This window comes from Eptatretus burgeri, unplaced genomic scaffold (genome assembly GCF_056783735.1).
Source record: "Eptatretus burgeri isolate ZD-2024b unplaced genomic scaffold, Ebu_testis_v1 Ebu_testis_scaffold_89, whole genome shotgun sequence".
In the NCBI taxonomy this organism is placed as follows: domain Eukaryota; kingdom Metazoa; phylum Chordata; class Myxini; order Myxiniformes; family Myxinidae; genus Eptatretus; species Eptatretus burgeri.
Window position 1 is genome coordinate 54871 of NW_028222039.1, and position 26102 is coordinate 80972.

The 26102-nt window shown below is 45.2% G+C and overlaps 1 protein-coding gene across 1 annotated transcript in view; it reads left to right on the plus strand.

Annotated features, from left to right (window-relative positions):
* The window catches only part of LOC147007588 (transformation/transcription domain-associated protein-like), a 47306-nt gene continuing 21204 nt past the window's right edge, over nucleotides 1-26102 (plus strand). The window contains 37 exon segments of the mRNA XM_085866824.1: nucleotides 1-93; nucleotides 1282-1461; nucleotides 2360-2438; nucleotides 2527-2761; nucleotides 2970-3333; nucleotides 3540-3634; nucleotides 3937-4131; nucleotides 4348-4539; nucleotides 4725-4890; nucleotides 5138-5394; nucleotides 6506-6706; nucleotides 6973-7124; nucleotides 7363-7562; nucleotides 8176-8393; nucleotides 8485-8682; nucleotides 8797-9057; nucleotides 9166-9327; nucleotides 9580-9676; nucleotides 9955-10076; nucleotides 10246-10416; nucleotides 10613-10681; nucleotides 12231-12347; nucleotides 14214-14333; nucleotides 16495-16659; nucleotides 17108-17289; nucleotides 17416-17746; nucleotides 18430-18696; nucleotides 21466-21672; nucleotides 21783-22109; nucleotides 22387-22494; nucleotides 22848-22994; nucleotides 23076-23289; nucleotides 23812-24027; nucleotides 24957-25103; nucleotides 25209-25408; nucleotides 25534-25706; nucleotides 25839-26052. Coding sequence (XP_085722950.1) covers nucleotides 1371-1461; nucleotides 2360-2438; nucleotides 2527-2761; nucleotides 2970-3333; nucleotides 3540-3634; nucleotides 3937-4131; nucleotides 4348-4539; nucleotides 4725-4890; nucleotides 5138-5394; nucleotides 6506-6706; nucleotides 6973-7124; nucleotides 7363-7562; nucleotides 8176-8393; nucleotides 8485-8682; nucleotides 8797-9057; nucleotides 9166-9327; nucleotides 9580-9676; nucleotides 9955-10076; nucleotides 10246-10416; nucleotides 10613-10681; nucleotides 12231-12347; nucleotides 14214-14333; nucleotides 16495-16659; nucleotides 17108-17289; nucleotides 17416-17746; nucleotides 18430-18696; nucleotides 21466-21672; nucleotides 21783-22109; nucleotides 22387-22494; nucleotides 22848-22994; nucleotides 23076-23289; nucleotides 23812-24027; nucleotides 24957-25103; nucleotides 25209-25408; nucleotides 25534-25706; nucleotides 25839-26052 — 6660 coding nt within the window. The 5' untranslated portion in view covers nucleotides 1-93; nucleotides 1282-1370.

The following is a 26102-nucleotide window of genomic DNA, read 5'->3' on the forward strand; positions in this document are numbered from 1 at the left end:
CCGGATGTGGAATTTCCGTAACCCGGAAGTGAATGATCCTTCTCTCTCTCTCTCCCGTTTGTTTTTTTTCTCGATTGCCGCACGTTTTCCCAGGTGGGTTTTTAAACATAATCCAACAATGTTTGTGACACGTGTGTGTTCGTTCATGGTGGTTTGGTTTTGTTTAAAAATAAATTATATAATCTCCTCTTGCTTTGTACATAAAGTTCGACGTTAAAAACGAGTAAGATTTCAATGGAGAACGAAGTCGTGAAATCCTCGATTTAATTTCTGAAACATGAGGACTTGAGTTGTCCTCTTTAATGTTGGAACGAGAAAGAAGAGAACGGAATGAGAAGTGGGAGGGTGGAGGCAATGTGGATGGTTGATTGCCTTGGATGGGAAAATTAAATAATGAGCAAGAAAATAAATAAATAATTAGAAAGTAAACGTTCGAACCACGACTCCACCTGGGCCGGTTAACCATCATTTCCATCATCAAGGGTGTGTTCCATTACCAAGCAGCTCGCTATCGCTTGCCAAGCCACATGTCCCTCATCAACCATTTCGTTGGAGTGCTTAAGCCACTTGGCAAGCACTTTACAAGCTGATTGGTCATGGAATACACCCCAGGAAGAAGGAATCTTGAATGAATGACTGATTTAGAAGGAATAATGAATGAATTATTGATTTAGAAGGAATAATGAATGAATTGATTTAGCTTGAGTAATGAATGAATTATTGGTTTGGAAGGAATAATGAATGAATTGATTTTGAATGAGTAATGAATGAATTATTGACTTAGAAGGAATAATGAATGATTGATTTAGAAGGAATAATGAATGAATTGATTTTGAAGGAATAATGAATGAATTTATTTTGAATGAGTAATGAATGAATTTTTGCTTTAGAATGAGTAATGAATGAATTATCGATTGAGAAGGAATAATGAATGAATTATTGATTTCGAAGGAATAATGAATGAATTATTGATTTTGAAGGAATAATGAATGAATTGATTTTGAATGAGTAATGAATGAATTTATTTTGAATGAGTAATGAATGAATTATTGATTTAGAAGGAATAATGAATGAATTTATGATTTAGAAGGAATAATGAATGAATTAGTGAATCAGAAGGAGTAATGAATGAATTGGTGTTTTGGAAGGAATAATGAATGAATTATTTTGTGCCTGATTCTTTGCCCGGCGTCGTGTGCTTTGAGGTTCGTTCGGTGTTTCTTGGTTTGTTCGGCCGTCCGCGTCCTGTGTCTGAAGGTGTTGTTCATCTCGCGAATTCAGACCCAATGTGGACGTCCTGCTCTTGCCGTGTCACCTGTTTCGGTGAATCGAGCTGAGCTTGTGGGGTTACGTTGTGTGCGGAGCCGAACATGGCGCACTCGGAAACCACCATCTTGGAACAGGCATACCTGGTGAAGAATCGGCTGCAGAAATTTTCCATCGTCACGGGCAGCAACGACGGTGGGTTTGAGGTTCCTAAGGTGCCAGTTCGATACGTGAGTGAAGCTGTCATGAACCTGGTCTATACATTCAGGCATGTTACAAGAGTAACTGGTGTGTGTGTGTGTGTGTGTGTGTGTGTGTGTGTGTGTGTGTGTGTGTGTGTGTGTGTGTCTGTCTCCTCCATAACTCCAAAACCATAAAAACGAGCAGCCTGAAACTTTACATACATACTAACGGAGCTCCGAGGAAGTGCAAGAGTGAAGATTGGATGTTTGGGTTAATTAAAACACTCCTTTTGAAGATAATTAACGGACTTATTTAATTATAATCCTTTATCATGCGGATCCTCGGCCATCTCGGTCTCTGGGGTCTTAAGGCGTTTCCTGGGTTGCCTCGCCGGGGTCTGAAGCCGCCATGTTTTTTGGCCTGCTCAACCATGCTTTGACTCAGAACAGGCCGCAACGATTTCTTAATGAAAAGGTTGTTTTTTTTTTCACTTTCCTCACTCATCTTATCGAATGCCTGTTCATCGGAGCAACGAACCGCCGGGTACTTTGCAATGCTTATAAACGCCCGGAGACGTCGGCGTCCGTTGCTCGATTTAATTTCCGCACATGCGATCACCAGGATGATCTCTTAAACTGAGAAGAATTACAAAATTTAAGCTCCAGATTTGAACTCAGCAGCAGTTCCGACTCCGAAAGGAGTGTTCATGCGTCCAATTTGGTTGAGTGCTTGAGCCACTCGGCGAGCGCTCTCCACGCTGTTTGTTTGTTCGTTTGGGTAAAAGTACGCGTGCTTTCAATGGAACATCGATGGGACAAACGTACGTTTTTCGTCTTTATTTAAAAACCCGCAAAAGTTTATCCGTCCTAACGTTTCCGATTTTTATTCTTCACTCTCTTGAAACCCTCAGAGTTCATTCCCAAGATGGACAAGCATTTTGATGATTCCATCTTGATTGGCTCGGGATTCACTGTGAGAGAGGCACTCCGGTAAGGGCTTGGGACGTGCACAGAGTCGGTCGTGGTCAATATGTCTGTTTTAACCTCTCAACGTCGCCCGACAACACTCTTCTTGCAGACCATTGGCTTACAGCAACTTGGCAGATCGAGTGCAATGTGTGCGCAAACATCTGTCGCTGTCAGAGCTGACATTGGCCGTGCGCATCTTTGCTCGGAACTTCGATGATGACACCCTTCTCATCAAAATCCAGACAGTGTCCTGCAAGCTCATGATGAACCTCGTGGATTGTATCCGTGCTCGCAGTGAGCAGGAGGGCGGCAATGGGCGCGAATTGCTGCTCAGAATGCTCGAGGTAGTTTTTTTTCTGTTTTATAGGACATTTGCATATCAGATGGCTCATAAAAAAATTGAAGGGAATGTTGAATTGATCATTGAGATTTTGGACTTGGGTCATTCCAAGCTGCAAACGCATTGGGTTGCACAAAAGTGCGTGAGTTGATTGCGTGATTGCCGTTCTGTACTCCTCGTTTTCTCTTCCTCTGTGTTACGACACCTGGCAGGTCTTTGTGCTGAAGTTTCACTCAATTAGCAAGAACCAGATGCCAGCGATATTAAAGCGGTGCAATCCCCCGGCTGAGCTCTCCTCGCAGTCATCTGAGATGTTGCCACCTTCCACAACGTCAGCCGCGACTCCAACCTCGACTTCTGCTGTTCCGACTCCCACAACTCCAGGCCCATCGTCCACTGCTTCACCCCGAGTCGCGGCCCGTGGCAAAGGAGCCACCACTTCCGAACCCGAGGGCAAACAGAGCTTTTCTGTGGCTGATTGTCGAGATCTCGTGAAGACTTTAGTTCGTGGAGTCGAAACAATCGCTCGGAGCATCGGGCCCCGCAAGTCCACCGGGGGTGGATCCCCGGCACCGAGTCAGTTTGAGTCTGCTAAGTGGAATGATTTTATGGATGAAAAGGGTCCGCTTGTTGACTAGACCTTGGTTGTCACTGGTGACTGGTATTAATATATCAACGATTTCAGTTTCATTGCAGTGAAGTGAAGAGTTGGGTGACGTTATGGTTTACAGGTGCCTATTTCACTTGGTGCTCCTTGTTTTCTCTTCCTCACTAACTTGCAGATACAACACCCGAACACAAACAGTTTCAACCGAAAGAGACTCGAATCTTCATAAAACTTGTGAAGTATGCTCTGCAAGCTCTTCACATCTATCGGGTACGGTTTGAAAATGTTTTGTTGTATCTCTTGCACCGGTTGTCCCTTTCGACATTTGACCAAACTGCCTGGATTTGGGCTCAGACATCCGGCTCACGTTGCTCAAAAAACTGTGTGTCGACACGAAGTAGATTCATCCTTGCGATTTTAAGGAGGTTTCAATGAATAATGGCATGTGACATTTGATGGTGGTAAACCGGGACATGATGATGATTTTTCAGAAGATCCGCAGGCCATGGTGCTTCCTTCATCATCGGACCATGGTGTGCTGTTGAGATTTTATTTTTTTTCGTTCTTTACAGGTTCAGGTGGGCGTGAACGGGCAGACCTACCTTCGTGCGGCGAACTGCCGGACGGTGTGCATCAAGGAGGAGAAGGAGGTCCTCGAGAACTTTGCAGAGGTCTTCACTGTGACGAACCCTCTCACTTTGAAGGAGATTTTTCAGACCACTGTTCCTTACTTGGTGGAGTGCATTGGCAAGAACTACTCTCTTCAGGTATCTCGTCCATTTACATCTGGCTTTTGATTCAGCTTGTGCGACGACATTGATGCCACTTCCTTGTTTGTTTATAGATGAGTTGCCAAGATTGTGGTCTTGAGTCAGGCTCTCGAGCTGTTGGATGATTTAAGTTCATCGATTCACTTTATCAGAATTTCTAACCCGATGTCTCCTCCTTCATCTGCGGACATACTTCCTGTCTTGTGTCCCTAGATCATAGCCAACGCTTTCCTGGCTAACGTCAGCACGTCAACGCTTTTTGCAACGATCCTTGTTGAGTTTCTGGTTGAGCGGCTACCTGAGATGGGCTCCAACCTCGAGAGTTCTAACATCTATTTTAAGCTCTTCAAGCTTGTCTTTGGTTCGGTCTCTCTCTTTCCTGTGCAGAATGAACAAATGTTGAAGGTGAGATTGACAGGGTTGGTTCTCTCCAAATGTTATTGGTCCATCTTGGGTTCTCTTGCCTGCTCTTACAATGCCTTTCTTTTATTTCCCTCTCTTCCTCTCTTCCGTTTCTTTACAGTGATCCATCCCATTGTCCTGAAAAGGTTATTTTTCATGTTTTTTTTTTCCCCTCCACCTTACCCTAGCCTCACCTGCACCGCATTGTGACAAGCTCCATGGAGCTTGCACAGGGAGCTCAGGAACCATACAACTACTTCCTGTTGTTGCGCGCTCTTTTCCGCACCATCGGCGGGGGCAGCCATGGCCTGCTTTATCAGGAATTTCTGCCACTCTTGCCCAACTTGCTGCAAGGTGAACTGTGCTCCTGCCGACCTTTGTTTTTTTTTTTTCCTTTCAAACTCCCACATTTACGTGTCCATTATTTTATCACACAAAGTCGAGAGGACGAGGTGTTAACCAAGTTAACTATCTTTGTCCTCTTTTTTTGATGATGATGTTCTGCAGATGAGGTGCACAACTGAACTCGAGCCACCAGTACCATTGTCTCTTGCTTTTCTCCCCCATTGTCTTGTTCTGCCTTCGTCTCGTCGTCACGCAGGCCTGAACATGTTGCAGAGCGGCTTGCACAAGCAGCCCATGAAGGACCTGCTTGTAGAGCTCTGCCTCACTGTACCAGTGCACCTGAGCTGTCTGCTGCCTTACCTGTCCTTGCTCGTGGATCCCATCGTCTCGGCTCTCAATGGCTCTGACACGCTCGTCAGTCAGGGCCTTCGCACACTGGAGCTCTGCGTGGACAACTTGCAGACAGACTTCTTGTACGATCATATCCAGCCCGTTCGTACTGAGTTGATGCAGGTAGACATACTATCACAGCATTTCTTACATCCATCCCATTTTTGTTATTTTTTTCCCCACTCCAAAACTCTTTTTTTTCTTTCTTTTTTTTTTAACACAAAGTGAAGACTCGTTGAAGAACTAGAACACAGACCGAGTCACGATGCAACAGAACAAAATCTAAGTTTTAAACAAACCAACTTGCAAGAAGATTGCGAGCAACTTTTCGAGAGCAAGCAACTTGACTCCGCGCGTCGGTGTCGGGAGTCTTTCATTTCTACATCCGCTACCTTCGCCACCGAAGGTGGATGGAGCTTATGTTTTCACCCCTGTCTGTCTGTCTGTCTGTCTGTTTGTGAACAAAATGTCTCAAAAAGTTGTGGACGGGTTGGGTACGTAACAAGGAAGAATTGATTGGATTTTGGTGAAGATCCGAATCTGGATCCGGATCCTGAGAAGTTTTTTTAAGTGATTCTTCACCATTAAGTGATAGGGCGAAAATTATATTCAGAACAATGTCTCAAAAAGTTAGACACGGATTCGGACGAAGCTTGGTGGATGAGTTGGCTCGGTGACGAGGACAAGCCAAATGTTTTAGTTCAGGTCCGAATCTAGTCACGGCCTCTCTGTGGGATACAAAACGTAAACTAATCACTAATTAGCCCGGCTGCCCTTTTGGCTGCCACACTGGTACTCATTTCACCGACCTCAGAAGATTGACAGGCTGAGTCAACCCCGTGGTGTTAATTTAGTGGCAAACGGGGCTTGAACTCAGGACCCTCGGATTCCAAGCCACCACGCGAACCGCAAAGCCATGCACCGCTAATGCTTCTTCTTTCTTTTCATTCTCTCTGAATTGTTCATTCTGTGTTTCTTCACTTCTCATTCTGTTTCTTTCTTCGAAAATTTTGTTTTTTTTTGTATACATTATGGAGGAGCGAGATATTGTGTCTTCATTTCAGCGAAAGCAGCTCCTGAGAACATCAACAATATGGAAGCATTCATTGGTCAGGATTATGACACCTGTAATCTCGCTGGATTTTGAGGTTGGATTTCTGAAAAGTGGTGATGATGGTTTGATCACATGCAACCCTGCAACGCTCATCGGCATCTCTTCTTGTTCTTGCTGCAGGCACTTTATCAAACAGTACGGAATCCGGCAGACAATATCTCCCACGCGGCCTATCGGGTTCTTGGGAAGTTTGGGGGAAGCAACCGCAAGATGCTGAAAGAGGCGCAGAAGTTGCGCTGGCGCAGCACGGAGAGCGACGGGCCCAGCGTCACCATGGAATTTTCAGATTGCAAGGACTGTGTGCAACTGCCAATGGAGAAGGTGTTAACGGCTGCAGTGATGACTTAATTTATAGTGTGCTGGCTGATGATACAGGCTGAGGAATGTCCTCCAATCGGGAGCTACGGAGGGCATCTCGCCATGAGTTTCGAGACTTTTCATTGGAGAACATTGCTTAAGTACCCCGAGTCTACCCAATCAGCCTGTTCTTGGGGAAATGAGACAGATAATTATTATTATCACTCTATTGAATCGAGCAGATGCAGTACAATGGTGTTGTTTTAAAATACCAACATGGCTTCTCACAGGCGATCGAGGCTGCGTTGGACTGCATCAAGGGCGCGAGCACGGAACCTTTTCATCTGAGACAGGCTTGGGAGGTGATCCACTGCTTCCTTGTGGCGACGATGTCATTGGATGAGGGCGAGATACCCCTGCACCAACTCCTGTCACATCCCAGGTTTGTTTCAATGAAACCTCATTGTTGGGCCGTTCTGAAGTTGCTCGTACAGGTGCGCACACATCACGTGCTTCTCTTCACCTGATACCGATGGGTTCAGCTGGAGCACTGACATTAATTTAGGTCTTATTTATTATTTATTTATTTATTTGTTATTATTTCAAAGATATTTTCCCTGTCATCGACAAATGGTACTGTGCCGCTTATTGCCATGTACTCTTCCGACTCCTGTAACCAGCTTCACGGAGAAACCGGTGACGCCGGTTACCATCCCGCATCGTTTCAAGGCCCGTGACACACCAGGCCGTGGGACTGTTGAGCGAGCCCTCACTGGGGCCTTCATGTCAGCTGTGATGAAGGACGTGCAACGGAGTGCTCTACCCTTTGTGTTCCACCTTATCCGCCACTACACCATAGTCGCTGTGGCGCAGCAAGCTGGTGCAAATCTCTCTCTCTCTTTCTCTCTCTTTCTCTCTCTCTCTCTGTCTCTCTGTTTTCTTTCATCATCTTTGGGCCGAGTGTTCGTGAGGTTTAATCAAGCCCGTCAGCACGCACGGGACGCGCCTCCCTAAAAACTACCTTCACGTAACCTTTGAAATGGCCCACATTGGAGTTAAACATCAGCGACCGTGTGACAAATCAGCTCGTTCTGACATAACCGTGGCGGAGGCTGACGTGGATGAGAGGCGTCCAGGTAATCTTTCAGTGGCGCCTTAAATTGGTGTTTCCCAATCGTCCCGTCACCGGATTTTGTCGCAGGTCGTGACCGCAGTGCAGTCGTTCTTGTTTGAACATATCTTCTCGTTAATACCTTCCACCTTGCTCTCTGGCCTGTTCCCATGTAATCCTGTTGACAGCCGTTTCTCTTGCCGAGCGACTGTATGTCCGACATGAAATCTGTTGAGTGGCGCTCGTCATGATGGTTCTCTTCTTTTACACCTGCGCCGATGACTCACTCTTTCATGCACCATGCTCATTTTTGTCTTTATTTCCTCCAAATTCTCATCACATTCATAAATCCCACTCTGCACTCTCCTCTCCTGACACGCAGGCCCATTTCCTTTGGGAGCATATCAAGCTGGTGCACAGCCCAGCACAGCGATGTTCCACAGTGAGCAGGGTGGTGATCGTGCCATGGACCCCCTGGTGCTGGTGGATGCCATTGCCGTGTGCATGTCCCATGTGGAGATAGAATTGTGCAAAATTGGCAAGGTGGCGCTTGCCGTAGTCTTTGGCACGGCCTCTACCATCATGGGCTCCAAGGAGAGGGTGAGACGGGAGATGAATGACTTCACCAGGTGAGAGCCTGAGTTTTTGTTTTACACTCAAAGTTATGGATGTGTGTTTCTGTTGTGTTCAGGCGAGCCAACTACCACTTTTGTCGTACGTGGCCGAGCGTCTCTGCGCTTGCTGCTACGAGCAAGCGTGGTATGCCAAGCAAGGGGGCTGCCTTGCCATCAAGTTCCTCCTGGAGAGGCTGCCCCTCACCTGGGTCCTCCAGCACCAGCTCACCTTCCAGAAGGCCCTACTGTTCGTGATGGCGGACCTCACTGGGAAGGTGGACAACTACATTCTTCCTTTTCTCTTTTCTGCCATGTTCAATATCCTTTCGCTTGTACTCCCACTCTTCAGCTCGATAAACCATGAGCATATGTGACACGTTATCCTCAAGGTGTCGAATGGTACGGTGGCCATAGCAACTGCGACCCTGGAACAGCTGCTGCTTCGTTGCGCGTCTCCTCCGAGGGAGGATGAACGCACACCGGAGACAGTGGCTGCGCAGAAAAAGGCGATACATGCAGCCACGCACGAACTCGTGCGAGAGGTGACGTCGCCAAACAGCACGGTGCGCAATCAAGCCATGCGCTCACTACGTCAGCTGGCTTGTGCCACTACCTACAGCGTTGCAGAAATTATGGAACCACACAAGGAGGTTTGACCTTCGTTGCCTTCCTGACATTCCTGCATTTATTCGTGGATTCCTATTGTCCTTTGTGCATCTTCCGTTGTCCAGGTAATTTCCATTCTTCTCTCCTCCCAGGTGCTTCAGGACATGATTCCTCCAAAGAAACATGTGCTCGAGCATCAGCCTGCCAATGTACAGATCGGACTCATGGAGGGAAACACTTTCTGCACAACTTTGCGGCCTCGCCTCTTCAGCATGGACCTCAATAACCTGGAGCACAAGGACTTCTTCTCCAAGGTGTGTTGAGCTCAATCCAGGTACCTTCACTGCATTGTGATATCAAATCTTTATGTCTTCATGATGCCATTTCTGTGTTAATTTTAATTTGCTCTCTCTCTCTCTCTCTCTCTCTCTCTCTCTCTCTCTCTCTCTCTCTCTCTCTCTCTCTCTCTCTCTCTCTCTCTCTCTCTCTCTCTCTCTCTCTCTCTCTCTCTCTCCTCGAGAAATGTGTGTCACTGATTTTGGACCTTTAACCTCACACCTTTTCAGTTGCTGAGGCTTTGTGAAGCGGAGGATGAAACTCTCGTCAATTTACCTTGCTACAAGAATCTGCCATCGCTCATACCACTGCGTCTCGCCGCACTCAGTACGCATGGACCAGGAAGAGCTTGGGATTTAGGGATAATGGTTGAGGGAGTGGGAAGATAGCTGGTGATGCTGGTCTTTTCACAAGTTAAAAAGTAGGAGTCATGTAATTGTCATGTTGTCAAATATTGTGGAATCTTAATGCCCCCTCTCCCTCCACTCCTCTCTTCTTTATGTAAATAATAGTTGGCCCCAAACATTCCGCGAACTTATCTGAAATATTACGAAATGTCAAATATTTGGGAGCTTCCTTTTTAACGACGTCGTATGGTGGAACAGATGCTCTCGCTTCTTGCAACTACCTTCCGGAGGTGCGGGAACAGATCATTGCTGTCCTTTTTAAGGCCTTGGATTCCACCAACGATGAGCTACAGAAAGCTGGAGAGGCTTGCATGGCGAAGGTACGGATTCATTCCGACGAATCCCATGTTTCGAGTTTATTTTCACACTGCCACGTCAGCAAAGTGCTGTGTAAGAACTCTGTTGTCCCACTGCACGTTTACCTTGTTCCTCGTCTCTTCATCACTACTTGTGTATTTCTGTACAAAATTCTCTTATTTGTTGGTACAGTTTCTGGAAGAGACGACCATTGAGATAAATCATGTCCACAAACTGATGCGTCCGTTGCTCATGCTGCTCAAAGACTACCAGACCTTGACGCCCAACGTGCTCTGCAGGTTCGCGTCGGTCATACGTCTCTTCCCCGGCTCTCTCAACGACAAGTTCTGCAAGAAAATAATGGTGAGATGTGGTCTGATTCCATCCGCCGTCGATGCATTCACTACGCATCCCTCCGTCCATCTCACTTCCTGTCCGGAAGCTGGTGCACGGAAGAGCTTTATTGTCCAATGATCAGGATGAAAGTCTTATTCTACATTGTTGAACTTGAAACCTTTCCTTTTTTCTCCATCTTTACCCATCCATTGTTGTTCCACAGCAACATTTGTGTGAATGGATGGAGGTCGTTCTGATCGCTCATGAAAGTGGACAGTGCACTGACGGCTCGGTGAGTTTGATCGTCCATGATTGGGTGTAGGAGCCCCTTGGTTTTGGCATGTGAAGCGGAGCCCTCGGCTTGGCTGCACACTTCATTTATTGGGATGTAAAATGCATCGAAACACATAAAACTCGAGTGTCGGTACAGCTCACTTGCATGGAACTTTACATGTTATCCTGTTATGAGCCATTGGTGTAACTCGGGAGTGGAGTTTTCATGTGACGTTTCAAGGTGCTATGGGACGTCATCGGTGAGGACGCTTTGCCAGCGCAGAGCAAGTTGTTGCTGGTGAAGTTTGAAAAGGCCACCAGTGCCAAACAAAGTGCCTGCCCTGGAAAAGCCAAAACGACTCATGCTTTGTTTTTGTTTTTTCCCCCTTGGCCGAGCTTGCTTTGGAGACTGCGGAATTGCTTGTGTTGGGGTCCATGCCTACTTTAGCCCCCAAAATTATGGGACTTATTTGGTGCTCCGTGTGATTGAAACTGTGGTTTGACAGCTTGGCGAGAGCCTCCGGCAGACTCAGTTTCCTTACAAAGTCAAGTGACAAGACCAATATTGAGAATTTTGATCATACTTTTAAAATTGTTGAGGAATAATTGATAGGTCACATGGTTTGGCAGCTATATCGGATTGAAGAAAAATATTAAATAATATTTTCTCTGGAACAGCTTAACCAGTCGATATGAAACTTCACAATTATGATCTTGTAGTGATGGGGAATACATGTTTTAAATTTCATCTTAAAATTTTAAATTTCAAAATGGGAGTTTGTCTCTGGACGTGTCCGGGCGGTGTCTGTCTCCGGACGTGTCTGCGTTTGTCTTCGGACTTGTCTGGACGGGAGTTCGCCTCCGGGCATGTCCGAGCGGTGTTTGTCTCTGGACGGCTTAGCTCTGGACACGTCCGGACGGTGTTTGTCTCCGGGCGGTATTTATAGTATGACCGGTAGAAAATGGATTTCAGACATTATTTTGTTTCAATCTTCACTGTTATTTTTATGCAGAATCATTTTGATGAGACTGTAGGAATCGTAATTAACGCTCCACTGCACGTCTATCTTCCCTTCCTCGCCTCTCACTGCCTCCCCCCCCCACCCCTCCTCACTCTCCCTCCTTCCTCACTCCCCCACTCTCCTAACTCTCGCTTCTCCACCCCTCTTCACTCCCATTCGGTTCTCTCTCTTTCCCCCTCCACCTCCTCACTGTTCCCCCCTCTCTCCCATCCCCCACCCCTCTCTTTCTCTCCGTCTATTGGTTAATCGGGTTACCTAATTAATCACCTGATTTATCTACACGTATATTATAGGGACTATCTACACGTATATTAATGGAAAAACTGTCTTGGGACCACAATCTGTTGGATGCACGCGGTTCCGAGAACAGCAACAGTATGTTTGTTTGTTTTGTTATTTATTTGTTTATACCTTTGTTTTTTTTTCCATGTCTTTGCACTCTTGGACTCCAATGTATGTCGTTCATGGAATTTTTAAACAGCTTATACAACTTGTACTTCTACTTCTTACCGGCTTCCCATCACACCTCCCCGCTGTCTCCAGTAGATGAAGATCTGTGCCTCCATCATCAACCTGTTGCACCAGATACCGGCCACACCCCAGACATTTGTCAAACTGTTGCTGGACGCCGTTATGAAAATCGAAAGAGTTATGTTGATTGAGGTCAGACCATGTTTCAGGGGTTCCGTTGTGGTTGCAGGTATTAGTATCAAAGGAGAATTTTTTCCAGGGTTTTCAGCCCAGGATTGTGCTCGTTTGATTGAACAAAGGTCCTTTGTTGTTGTACCGTACAGCATAGGACCTTTATTTCACCCCACCCCAATTATTTTCACCTTTTTGTCCACCGCTCATTCCCAATTCCATATCCTGGCAATGCATGACATCATCGCCAGGCACCAACGGAAGGGAGTACTCGGTTTTTACTCCGTTTGTTTTCTTGTTTTCCTGTTTGTCCTGGCGATATCTCAGCCATTCTTTGAGCGAGGAAGCTGAAATTTGGGGACAATACTGAAGATATGCTTTGGAAAAAACCAATTTTTTTATTTTTTGATTCATCAATTAATTGATTTATTACTTAATTATTATCGATTTATTAATTCCTTATATATTTTCTTTCTCATCTGGGCAATATCTCAGGCACCTTTTGAGCTCGGAAACTGATGTTTGGACACGACAGTGAACAATATATATGGCGATAAAGGGTATTTTTATTTATTTATTTATTGATTAAATATTGTCTTTCTTGTTCGTCCGAGGGACATCTCTAGCCCTCCTTTGAGCTAGGAAGTTGAAATTTGGGGCCAAAAGTGAAGATGTGCTTTTGCAAAAAGAGTATTTAAAAAATTTTTTTTGATAAACTTCATTAAATTATTAATTGCTTAATTATTATCGATTTATTAATTACTTATTTATTTTCTTTCTCATCTGGGCAATATCTCAGGCACCTTTTGAGCTCGGAAACTGATGTTTGGACATGACAGTGAACAAGATATTTGGCTATAAAGTGTATTTTTTTAATCTATTAATCAATTAATCGATTAATTATTGTCTTTCTTGTTCGTCCGGGGGACACCTCAGCCCTCCTTTGAGCTGGGAAGCTGAAATTTGGGGACAAAAGTGAAGATGTGCTTTGGCAAAAAGAGTATTTTTATATTTTTTGATAAACTTCATGAAATAATTAATTACTTAATTATTATCGATTTACTAATAACATATATTTTCTTTCTCATCTGGACAAAATATCTTAAGCACCTTTTGAACTCGGAAACTAATGCTTGAACATGACAGTGAACAAGATATTTGGCTATAAAGGATATTTTTTTGATTTATTAATCGATTAACTACTGTCTTTCTTGTTCGTCCGGCGGACATCTCAGCCCTCCTTTGAGCTAGGAAGTTGAAATTTGGGGACAAAAGTGAGGATGTGCTTTGGCAAAAAGAGTATTTAAAAAAAAATTTTTTTTTTGCAAAACTTCATTAAATTATTAATTTACTGAATTATTATCGATTTATTAATTACTTATTTATTTTGTTTCTCATCTGGGCAAATATCTCAGGCACCTTTTGACCTCGGAAGCTGACATTTGGACACGAAAGTGAACCACAAAATGTATTTTTGATTGATTGATGAATCAATTCATCGATTAATTATTAATTTTTCGATGAATTGATTAATTTTCCAAAATTTACAGATTCGGATGAAACATTGGTGGTTTTGACATGATATTCGCCAATCGATTAAGAAATTAATTATTTTACGATTATTATTCATTTATTTTAATTGTGCAATCAATCGATTATTGTACGCCGCTCCCTCCCAATTCCGTCTCCACGTGTGCTGCACAGCGGCATCGCCGAAGGTGCCCCGGAGATATGGCGCGCTGGAGGGTTTGTTATTTATTTATTTGGCATGGGGGGCGGTGTACTTTTAATGTACCTGTCCACTTGTTTTCCTTCATTTTAACATTTTCTCAAGACAGTAATACTTTCCTTTTTTTCCTCTTTTTTTGCTGTCATGATTGCACACAGGCCAGAAGTTCCTTCCGAGAAGCGTTGATCAAATTCCTGACTCGCTACCCGGCGCAGACAGTCCAGCTCTTCATGAAGGACTGTGCACTGAACGATCCACAGTGGAGCCGCATGTTTATGGTGGGATAAGTGTTCCTTGAATGTGCGTAGCATTCGCACTGCTGTGTCGTTAAACGGAATGTAGCGTGTGCTTGAGTGCTTGGTTGTCTTCACTGTTCTGTCAGTTTTAAGGAAGCTTACGAAGATCAAGTGTGCCCGTTGTTTTTGGTCAAAATTGAAAACATGAATTTATTTGTTGTTTGTTGTTTTTTTTTAATTTTAATGACGTTCCAAAATGATGCAAATCGAGGTGCTGAAATATAACCAACTTTATGTCGAGTAATCCCCCAAATCGTTGGAAGAGTGAGCAGCCGAGAGAGTGTGCATGTGTGCTGCAGGCACGGTGATGAATCGATGTGTGTGAGCCATCCCTCGGATGGACGTTCATCTGGATCACACAATCGCCTCTGAGCCTTCGAGTTATCGCCGGCACCAGCCGGTTCGTGAAAGACTTGGCTCAAACTCCCCCCCCCCCAGCCGAACCAACGAGATGGTGGGATTATTGCTGGCCGTTGACATCAATACACTCATTAATCCTCCAGACATTAAAAAAAATTAAAATATTATGAACCAATTTGGGACCAACAAACAAATCGACTTACCAACAGGGTTCGTGTGATAAACGGCGAACGAGAAGCTGCGACACTGCAGTGATGTTTCAGAGTAAAACGACACCATTCCCGTTCATCGACACGCACGAATACCAGTGAAACGTCTTTCCACAAACCCTCCCCTAACAGATTGGAGTTCATCGCCGCACAAAACGTCATTTTAACATCTATTTGGCTTTTTCAATCCGCCACGCGACTCAGTCACGTGATGCTAACGTGAATGGCGCCGCCCACGTGACCTCGAGCTCACGGAGGCAACGCTTTTCACGGGTTATGAGTGTTCTCTTAACACCTCTTTCATTTGATTTGATTTGGGTGTTGGTTTGGATATGTCTCGCTTTTGGAATGGTTCTGTCCAGTGTCCATTCCCCCCCCCCCAACCCTGGGCTGGTTTGGTTGAGTCCAGTGTCTATTCCCTCCCCTCCCCCCAGCCCTGGGTTTGTTTGGTTGAGTCCATTGTCCTTTCCCCCCCCCAGCCCTGGGCTGGTTTGGTTGAGTCCAGTGTCCATTCCCCCCCCCAACCCTGGGCTGGTTTGGTTCAGTCCAGTGTCTATTCCCCCCCCCCCAACCCTGGGCTGGTTTGGTAAACGAACCGCTAAACGAACCAGGACACGACCCAGCCTCCCTGAAATTATTGCCCCATTCCCTGGCTTTGTGCCGTGGATATTGTCGGAGGGGTGCACCCACGGCAGGGTTGTCGGACAAAATGTATGGAGACTTGGACAAATAAGGGATGTGGGGAGAAGAGAGGGGTACGGGAGAGCAACGTGGATACAGGGGCAAACTTCGGAAGGAAAAACTGGAAATTTGGGAAGAGTTCATGGGCCGAGAAAAGATCATGCTTTTGGATTGGGGACGATCTGAGACGGGAGTGAAGAGCTGTCTTGAAGACCTTGAGAGAAAAATGAAGTTGTAGAGGATATAGAGGTTGATTCGACAGGAGGGAAAAAGAGAGGAACGAATGAGTGGTGGTGAGCGGTGATCCTGGATTCCGGTCGTTTCACGAGAAGGGGGTTGATGGTGGACCACATATGCCCTGTAGAAACCTGGTGGGGACAAAGCGTTGAAAAAGCAGAAGGTGCACGTCCACAAAGGTGGCGGCGCCAGACAAAGAGACCACCGACCTGTCTGCGATATCAAAGTGATGGACTCAGCTTCAGCGATGGAGATTCCAAATATGTTGAAGGCCTTGGTTTCCAAGGCGTCAAGCTGAGTAAGATGTAAGGCAAGGGATCCAGGCCAGGGGGGAAGAACATTACTCCTTCAAGCTGCGGATGACGGCCTTGTCCTTGGATAGGAATTCAGGTGTGCCAAGGAATGGCTTTGTGCGACGGAGGATGTCCAGTCGGTGGCTGGCTTTTGGAGGCCAATTTTGAAACGCACCAGAGACAGACTTAACAAGGCACCACCAGGTTTTCGAGGAGGGAGACAAGTTTGAAAGTTAATTCTTGACTTTGGACAGATGTTGTTTTCTGGCTCTGTTGAGAGTGGACACACTTATTGCGATTTGCAGTGAATTTACTGAATCAGCAGCAATGCAGAAGGTTCATGAATGTATTTATCTCCTGCAGAGTTTCCTGAAACATTCAGAAGCAAAGAGCTTGCGTGATGTTGTGGCGGCCTCGCCAATGCGTTTCTTTCGCCTCCTGTCATCAAATGCTGTGTCAGTGGCAACGCCTGCCTCGTTGACACAGATACAACCATTCAGCCTTGATTTGCAGTACAATGTCATCAAGGTATGTGATGTATCCACCTCCACATGCTTCCCTCCCCTCTATCCCCCCTCCCCTCTCCTTCCCTCCCCCACCTCTCTCTCTCTCTCCTTCTCCTTCTCCCTCTCTCTCTCTCTCACCCTCTCCCTTTCTCTCCCACCCTCCCACTCTCTTAAGGGGACTGTTAAGGACTGAGGATTAGCTTGGAATTTAAGATGGCTTCCCAAGAGTGTAGCATGTATGAATCCGACTTGAAGTGAGCCGACCGGAGGGGTGAAAAGGTCACTGCATGTTCGAGCATGCATGCAGCCAGGCAGGCCTTTGCCAGGGAGATAGCGTGGGTTTTTCATGCTCCCACCCGGTTTTATGTCGGACCTGGCGGTTAAAAAGAAAATGTTGCTGTTTGGGCGCATTTTATTGCCCTTCCCTTCCCCTTCCCTTCATGCTGCCTTCCCCTCCCCTCACGCTACAGGTAATTAGTATCATCGTGAAGCACGATGAAAAATGGCTGCCGGGACAGCCTGCATTGGTAAGTCAACTGCGTCAAGTCTGGATTAGTGATGCCTTCCAGGAGGGGCATCGCAAAGAGCACATTGTCACGCCGTATTGGAAGGAGCCCAAGCTGCTCGCTTCCTGCCTCCTCAACTACTGCAAGTACGTGAAAATCGTCTCTTCTGGGTTTGGTCACAACTGAACCACCTGTGGAACCTCCGTTCTCCATCTTCCACGGTAATCTCCATCTCAGTGTGAAACTTCTCACCGCCGTTACTTTCTTCTCAGACACCACTACGGTCAGACGGAGCTGCTCTTCCAGCTGCTCAGAGGCCTCACGACTCCATTCCTTTGCCACTTGTCCTTCCTCAAGGATTACCTTGAGGAAGAGCTTCCGAGGCTGTACTCGGCGCAGCTCAAGCGCATGCTCTTCTTCAAGTTTGTGGAAATATTTCATGACTCGTCCTTTCCCGAGGAGCTGAAGGCCAAAGCGCTCCAGCACGTTTTGATACCCGCCTTCCAGCACAGCTTGGAGCGTGGACAGGTGGAGGTGTTGCTCGGCCCGGCTAATCCCGAGGGGGACAGTCAAGAGAGCATCAGCAGCATCTTTATCGGCAAGGTAAACCCTCCCTCGAACACACACACACACACACACACACTCACACAGTTTATGCTACTTGTACTCCTCTCCTTCCCAATTCCACATCCAGGCCATCCATGACGTCATCGCTGGGCATCCAAGGAAGGGAGAACTGGGTTTTCACTCCGTTTTCTTGTTTTCGTTTTCTTGTTTGTTTGTCCGGGCGATATCTCGGCCATCCTTTGAGCTCGGAGGCTGAAATTTGGGGACAAAAGTGAAGATGTGATTTGGCAAAAGCTGCACGTTTATTATTTTTTGATTAATCAATTAATCGATTAATTACTTAATTATTATCGATTTATTAATTGCTTATTTATTTTATTTCTCATCCTGGCACTCTCGGGCACCTTTTGAGCTCGGAAGCTGATATCTGGACACGACGGTGACCAAGTGATTCGGCTATAAAGAGTATTTTTGATATATTGATTCATCAATTCATTGATTAATTAATTATGACTTAATTATTCGATTATTAATGCTGTCCTTGATTTGGAATTTTATGTTCTGTGCAGATTATTTTGGGACTGTTTGTTCTTCCAAGAATTCTGGCTAACAGTTGGCCGTAGTTTTGGATGCCTCACTCTCATCTGCGTTGCATTCCGTGCCAAACTCAACAATCCACCATCTCTCATTTCCTGTCCCCACCATACCCCTTTGTGCAGGTGCTGGAGCTGGAGGGTCAAGGGGACATGCCGGACGTCCTGCGTATCGCATTGCTGCAGTTCTCCGCACTGCTAGTCAAACACGCCTCTCACCACATCCATGACAACAATACGAGCCACAAAACAAAGCTTGAACGACTCATATCCTTCGCCTGGTCCTGGAAGCTGCCCAAGGCCGATGTAGACCCCGTGTGCAAATATCATGGACACCTCGTTCTCGCCCACGTCACGGCAAAGTTTGCCATTCAGAAACAGATCATGGCGAATGTGCGTAATGGTCACGTGTTCACTTTTTTTTGTCTTTCCATGATACTTGCCGTCGTCTAATTGCTGGAAACTGTTGATGTTAAAGTTTGTTTTTTTTAAGTTTTTTTTTTTTTTACCAAATGTTGATCTTTCATAATCAAAATATAGACGAATTGCTGTACAGTAGTCCCAAGAAGTAAGCCAGACATAACAATACACACACAAACACACACACATACACATATACATACAAACACACATAAACACACAAACACAGATATATTATGTACTTGTAAGGACTTACAAAAGTTATTATATTTTAAGTTATAACCTTAACTTATATACAATCGACTGATTTTCCAACTGCCCGGATCATCAGCTGGTCACCGTTTATCATCGAGGTTTCGATCCTTTAAGCCCAGAACCTCTCCAAACGGCGAGTCCACAACCCCGGTCGCAGGTCCACATCAGTAGATTTCTCAACATCAATGGACCCACAACCTCAAAGTTGTGTCCAGACAGTCAAGTCAACACAGCAATGCAACATCCTTATTCAAACTTATTCAATTATTTGTTTTATTTAAAGTATTACGACGAATGACTAACTTTAATCACACATCACTTTATATGATAATAAATTAAGTGATAAACACTTTACCTTGTCGACATGTCCATTACACAACACCTCCATCAAACCATCGACTCAAGCTGTCATTCAAATATTCAAACTGTCATGAACAATGCTGCACGGCGTATCCTAGCAACCACCAATAAATTATATTCATGCTCAGTTATAATGTATTTTACAAATAATATTAATTTTATTGTATTTCATCTAAATACCTCCATTATTTAATCCTTTACAAAATCATCCTTTACTGAACAAATTCTTGCTAATCTAAGTATCTGAGATGAAAAGACATTTTTAACCCATTGTAATTGGTACATTGATACCTGGAAAGGTGTACAAGACTACAGGGAAACTGAAATCATCAACTTTATGATATATATACTATTATACTTTTACTAAAACCATTCTGTCCAACTTGAACCAACACATCCAGATATGCAGCAACTGTACAATCATTATCACTATTGTTTACAATCAGGTTATTGGGATCAATCTTGTGAAGCTTCTTATCAAATAAATTATCGTTAACCACACAAATATCATCCATATAACCACATGTATGAGATCATATTTTAACTAATCCGAATATTTTCTCCTTCATCAATTTCTACATGAATGAAAATTCACAGAAAATAAGGAAAATGTCCGCTAGTTGGGGGGGCTGCAATTCCCACCCATGGGAATACCCTGAACCTGTTGAAACATTCTCCCACAAAAAGATACAAAAGTATAAAATAAAATAAACAGCATCCTTAAACTTCTGTTTATCAAAACAATGAAAACTTGAGTATTAATTTTTTTTTGGAAAGAATGTTCTATCAAACCTGACACATAAAAACTTATTAAAAGAATTAAAAACCTTGTCAATCACTTTGATGAGTGAATCCCTCACGAGTACTAAATCCAAATTTATATATCAAGTTAAAAAAAAAATAAAATCAAAACTTCAACTGACTTGATATTGAGACATCGAATGTTATCAAAGAACTCTCAAAAATAATTTATGGTCCAGAAAGTTAATTCAAGAATTCTTCTCAATTGCTAAACAATATTTCCTGAACTGTTCCCGAACAACTTGTAAGCCTGAGTTAACGATAACCGATAACTGTTTGGATAACTAACGATAACCTGGAACCCGCTATAAACCTATACTTGTACCGGTTCTTATGAAGCTTCGGGATCCAGAAAAGCCGAGAAATCCAAAGATTTACCTTTTGACATTTAATACTGAAATTTTCCTAAAACTTCCTGATGATCAGAGATCATATCTTGGAGAGACTTATGACAAGGAGCATATGTGCTATTTCCTATACGAGTGAAAGTAACCGAATCAATGCCTAACTCTCTTAATAAAACCTCCACATAAAACTTTTTACAAAATACAACAAAATTCTGAGCAGCCTAATCCGCTGGAACTACAATTGAGCCATCATGGAGATCCCGAATGTGTTTACGAACACTCGGATTGTTCAACACTGCTTTAGACCGACCCAGTGAAAGCAAGCCCCGACTACTAAATAACTTAATCCGATGATCCAGGACTTCCACAACCCTGTTAAACCATGCATTGAAACTGTTTACAGATAACTTAAACTTGGTGCACATGTTGTTAACAAAATTCGACACAGAATCCACAATTGAAGACCTCATGCAGCTCCAAGGTCGAGTTACTGGTTCGCTCCATTTCGCTCCCATTTTCATCAGATCCCTAATTACACTATCACTAATTACAGTATATTCAAATCCCCAGAAACTACGTGTCCACAAGGACTATATTTAAAAAAAAAGGGGAAGATGAACATGCACAGTCAGTTTCTAAAATGTCCTTTGCTCTATCGAGACGAAGACTTTTAAGAAATTTACCATAATTGAGGAAGGATTGTCCCGATGGTCTTCGTGAAAGTGAAACAAACCTTCAATGGGGTTCGCTCCTTCACTTTATCTGGTAATAAACTCTCTGCACTAGTATCTCTAAAAGTAGAATGAATCCGAAGCCAATCCACCTGCTTGCTGGAAAAAAATTAAAAAATCATCAACAAGACAAAAATAAAATTCAGAATGTTTGTTGGTACCGACAGTGCGCTGGTAAATAACCTGTTTTTTCATTGGTTGATTCCACAGGCGAAGTATGTTAACGTGGACCATCCTGTTTTGTGCAGGTCTTCATCAGCCTGCTTGAGGCCCATGTTATTGAGGCACGACCTGTGGTGCGCCAGGCCCTTGCCATCCTGACTCCTGCCATACCCACGCGAATGGAAGATGGACGCCAGTTTCTGGCGGACTGCACAAAAAAGTTCATGGTGGAAAACAGAGATAGGATGCCGCAGCTCATGCACATCATCCATTTCCTGGTGCAGCACTACAGGGTGCGGACATGCATGTTGTGTCGTTGTGAAATTGTCTTTGACCTGTACTGTCCATGCATCTTTGTTTGAGCTTGCCGATGGCTTTCTTTCTGCCACCTTCATTTATCCAGGTGTACTACCCTGCTCGTTACATCTTGGTGCAGCACATCGTGGCTGCAATGCACACACTGGGCTTCACCCACAACGCCTCCCTGGAGCAACGCAAACTGGCGATCTATCTCACTGATGTCATCTTGGCGTGGGAGGTGCAGCGGGAACGAGAGGTCAGGGCTGCTGTTGGTGTTTCTCCTAAAGAGGGGAGATGCTCAGGTTGTTGCAGTCACGTTCACGGTGGTGTTGGCGGTGCGAGTGGTGGAGATCGAATCTTAGCAGGTGGAGGTGAAGCTGTCATGCCGGGGACGAGCCAAAGTTCACGTGCGATTGGTGGTGTGGAACAGGTTTGTGAAGCCGTTCCGTGCTGTTACTGATGTGGTGAGTTGGGCTTATGCAGGTTTGATTGAATTTTGTTTAGTGATAAAATCACTAGCTTCTTTGAAGTGCCGAAGGATACAGGGTGAAAGGTTACCACGTATGGAGTAGTTAGGAACATACAGACATGGCAAGTACGAAGAATCTGAGGTTGATGTGATGATTAATTTGATTGATGTGGACCTGATCGTGGTTTCTGACTCCTTAATTGTGATCTCTCCGCACCGTGCACCTTGTTTTGCTCAGGCTGTGGTCCCTAACCCGGCTGGCCCCCACAGACATCAGTCCAGCAAGCCGATCGACAAACAATACACAGACACGGTGATCAACTTCTTGATATGTATTGCTTGCCAGGTACCACAATGCTTACCTCGAATTCAGCATCGCACCATTTTCATGATTCCACTCTGTTTTATCACAACAGCCCACTTTTTGATGATCTGATAGGATTAGGTTAACTCGTGGGGCCACTAAAGAGGTTATAGACCGCGGAGGAGATCCCATAGCATTAGCCATAGCTTTGTCGTTCTTCCGTACTCATGCAGACTAAACTATTAGATTGTGAACAAAAGAATATGGAGTAAAGTGTTGCGTTCCTTTTGAAGATCACTGACATGTTTAAATGGAGGATGAGAATTTGGCTCTCAAGTTAATTTCCCAAGATGCAGTTTTTTTTTTGGTTCAAAAGATCTTGCTCTGTGCTGCAGGTGAAACACCAGAATCCTGTGTTGGGCTCTACGGGGGAAATGTTGTCTCGTCGCTCCTTGGCACTCCTCAAAATCGCCCTGAAGTCCAGCATGGGGCACGGTGCCGTGCTCAAGCTTCAGTGGTTGGAAGAAATGCTCATGACTGTCGTGAGTTCTTTGATCTGACGGTTCATCTCGCATTCTCTTACGTGGTTCTTTTGCACAGGTGTGCCGTGAATATTTCTCCAGGAACAAGGTGCGCAGGCTGACCTGGCCAACGTGTGTACGGGCCTCGAGGTGTTGTCCTTTCTGCTGACGGTGCTGTCCCCAAGCGCAGTTCTTGCCAGCTTGAAGCCACTACAACGGGGTCTCATCGCATGCATGAACTCCCGTGACACCAAGGTGCTCCGTGCGGTCCAGGGCATCTTGTCGCGCCTCATGAGCTCTTTCCCCACTGAACCGAGTGAGTCTCAGTTATTTTGTTTCTTACGATAAATTTGACCTTTTCTTCCCTTTGTCAGCCTTTGCACTCAATTTTGCCTTTGTTCTTCAGCCTTTTTTTTTTGAACAGCCTTCAGCCTCCGACAAGGCTGGAGATGGGCGACATTAAAATGAGCTCCGTCTGACCGACCGATCATCCGTCCATGTGCTTTTGTGTGTGTGTGTGTGTGTGTGTGTGTGTGTGTGTGTGTGTGTGTGTGTGTGTGTGTGTGTGTGTGTGTGTGTGTGTGTGTGTGTTATTTCAAAAAACGTTGAACATTTAGCTTTCATATTGCAGAAATCTATTCCTCATACCACCCAAAAGGTGGGGGACCTAGAGTATCCACCATCCTAGAGTTCCTTAGTATTCAACACACCTTTCTCCCCAAGGTTGTCTGCACCCGCCCTTTCCCCTCCCTCCATTTTATTTTTATTGACACCTTCCTGTGAAAATGTCATTGCTATCTCACCCCCCCCCCACCACCCCTTTCCAATTTTATTCCAGGCAAGTCAAGAGTGGCTTCTAAGTATGTCGAGCTGGAGAACCTGTATGCAGCCGTTGGCAAACTTTTTTATCAAGGGCTCACCAACTATGAAAAGTGTGCAAGCAGCAGTGCCGCACAGCTTTTTGGTGGGTTGACTACACACAAGGTCGCCCGTTGGCGGAGAACCGACGACATGGCAAGCACTCGGTCTCGGTGGATGCCGCGTCGCTTTATCTGTCAGTCTCACGGAGGTTAAGTTAAGTTTGGGTGACCAAAGTTTTTTCAATCACTGTTTTTTTTGTTGTTGTTTTTTTGTGCACTCCGTCGAAGGGCGGGAGAGGGAAGGAAAAGCAGTGGGGAACAGAGACATTAGGAGATCTGTGGAGGGGAGAGGGATGGGGCGGGGTACACGGGGTGAACAAGACGCACATTACAGGGACTTTCAGGAAGGAAAGCAGGGAATTTTTGAAGGAAATGGGTTTGGGGTGGATTAACGGGGGTGGAAAAGATCGAGGAATTGGATGGGGGATGATATGAGGTGGTGGTGAGCGGCTGTTTTGAAGACCTGGAGGGAAGAATGGGATTGAAGAGAGTGTGGGAGTTTGTTCCAAAGGCGGGAAAAAAGAGGAATGAAAGAGTGAAGGTGAGCAGTGATTTAAATAATAAAATTTGCACATCATGTCGAGGCTCATGGAAGAGCGAATGCACAGAAACATGTACAAGACAGGAGACAAGAGGGGCAGGAGAGGGAAGCACATAATTAGCTAAATTAACTCAAAATGTAATGTATGTTTGTTTGCCCATGACATTGTTTTTTAATTTTATTTCTGAATGTTTTTTTTGGCAGCTTTTTGGATTCTAGACTTTGGTAGTTTTACCAGGAGGGGGTTGAAGGATATGAACCCTTCCAAAGGAGCCGGTCATGTCGCGTCCTTCCCCCTCTCACCGGATTCGATGTATTTAAGATGTGCGGATTGTGCGATGATAAAAGTCAGAGCCAAAAAAATAATTCTCCACCACCCTTGAGGCATCATGCCTCCACACACCTTCTTTCACACCACCTTATATATGTCTTGTTAAATTACTCCTCAGACTGATGAAGTTTCGGTCTGTGGCTGCAGCCTGATGTGGAGTATATCCTCGATGTACGACATTGCATCCGCAGGTCCCTTACTCATCCTGAAATCTGCTTGCAGCAGCAATCCGAGCTACGTTGACCGCCTCATGTCCGAGTTCATGCGATCCTTCCGGAAGATGGTTCGCGACCATTTGTCTCAGCAGAGCGGTCGTGGCACACGAGTTGTTGCTGCTGGTACGGACGGTTGAGAGCCTGTGGCCCATCGTTAAGATTGTGATTCCAATTTAGGTGACGATGACACCCGTTGGTGACCTTTGCCGCGGCTCTTTTCGAGTGCAGTGACCAGTGAGTTGATCACGCTTTGTCTGGAACTCGTCAAGAACCGCTTGGCCGTGATGAACTTGGAAATGCGTAAAGACTTTCTCCAGGGCTCCCTTGCTTCCCTGGTCGAGGAATCCCACGACCCCGAGATCCTCCGCACAATTGTCCGCATCACTGAAGAGTGGATGAAGGACACCTCGTCAACCTCCATAAACCAGGTATTGCAACCTCTGCCATGATTATTTTCTCATTATTGTGCTGTCCTCTTTGTCTTTCCCTGCTTCAACGATTTATTTGTTCCATCTTTGAGATGTTCTTGAGATGGTGTGATGTTCTTGAACAGACTGGTTCTTGTTCGGGGTTGCGCGGTCAGGCTGTGTGCCGTGCGCAGCCTACCCTCACTCAACATGAAAAGACGTTTCTGCTGGTGAAGATGATGACGTGCATTGAGAAGAGATTTTCCGATGATCGAGAGCTACATATGCAGTTCCTGGAGCTTGTTCATTACATCTTCAGGTCCCAATAATCGACTCGTTGTTGTACAACTTGTTGCATGCCCTGTTCAGCTCCTCCTGCCATTGTTTTTGTGAATTTATTTTCCATTCCCCTTGTTGCCCTCCTCTATTCCACCCATCTTTAATCCATCAGGGACGAGTCACTGTCTGGGAGTGAGCTGACATCTCGTCTCGAGCCGGCCTTCCTGGCCGGCTTGCGTTGCTCCCAGCCGCAGATCCGTGCCAAGTTCTTCGAAGTCTTTGATGGATCCATGAGGCACCAGATCTATGACCGTCTGCTCTATATTACCTGTTCCCAGAATTGGGAAGCAATGGGAACGCACTTTTGGATCAAACAATGCATCGAGGTACCGCGTCCAGGGAGTGACGTGTGAATGAGTCGTGTAGATGAAGCCCA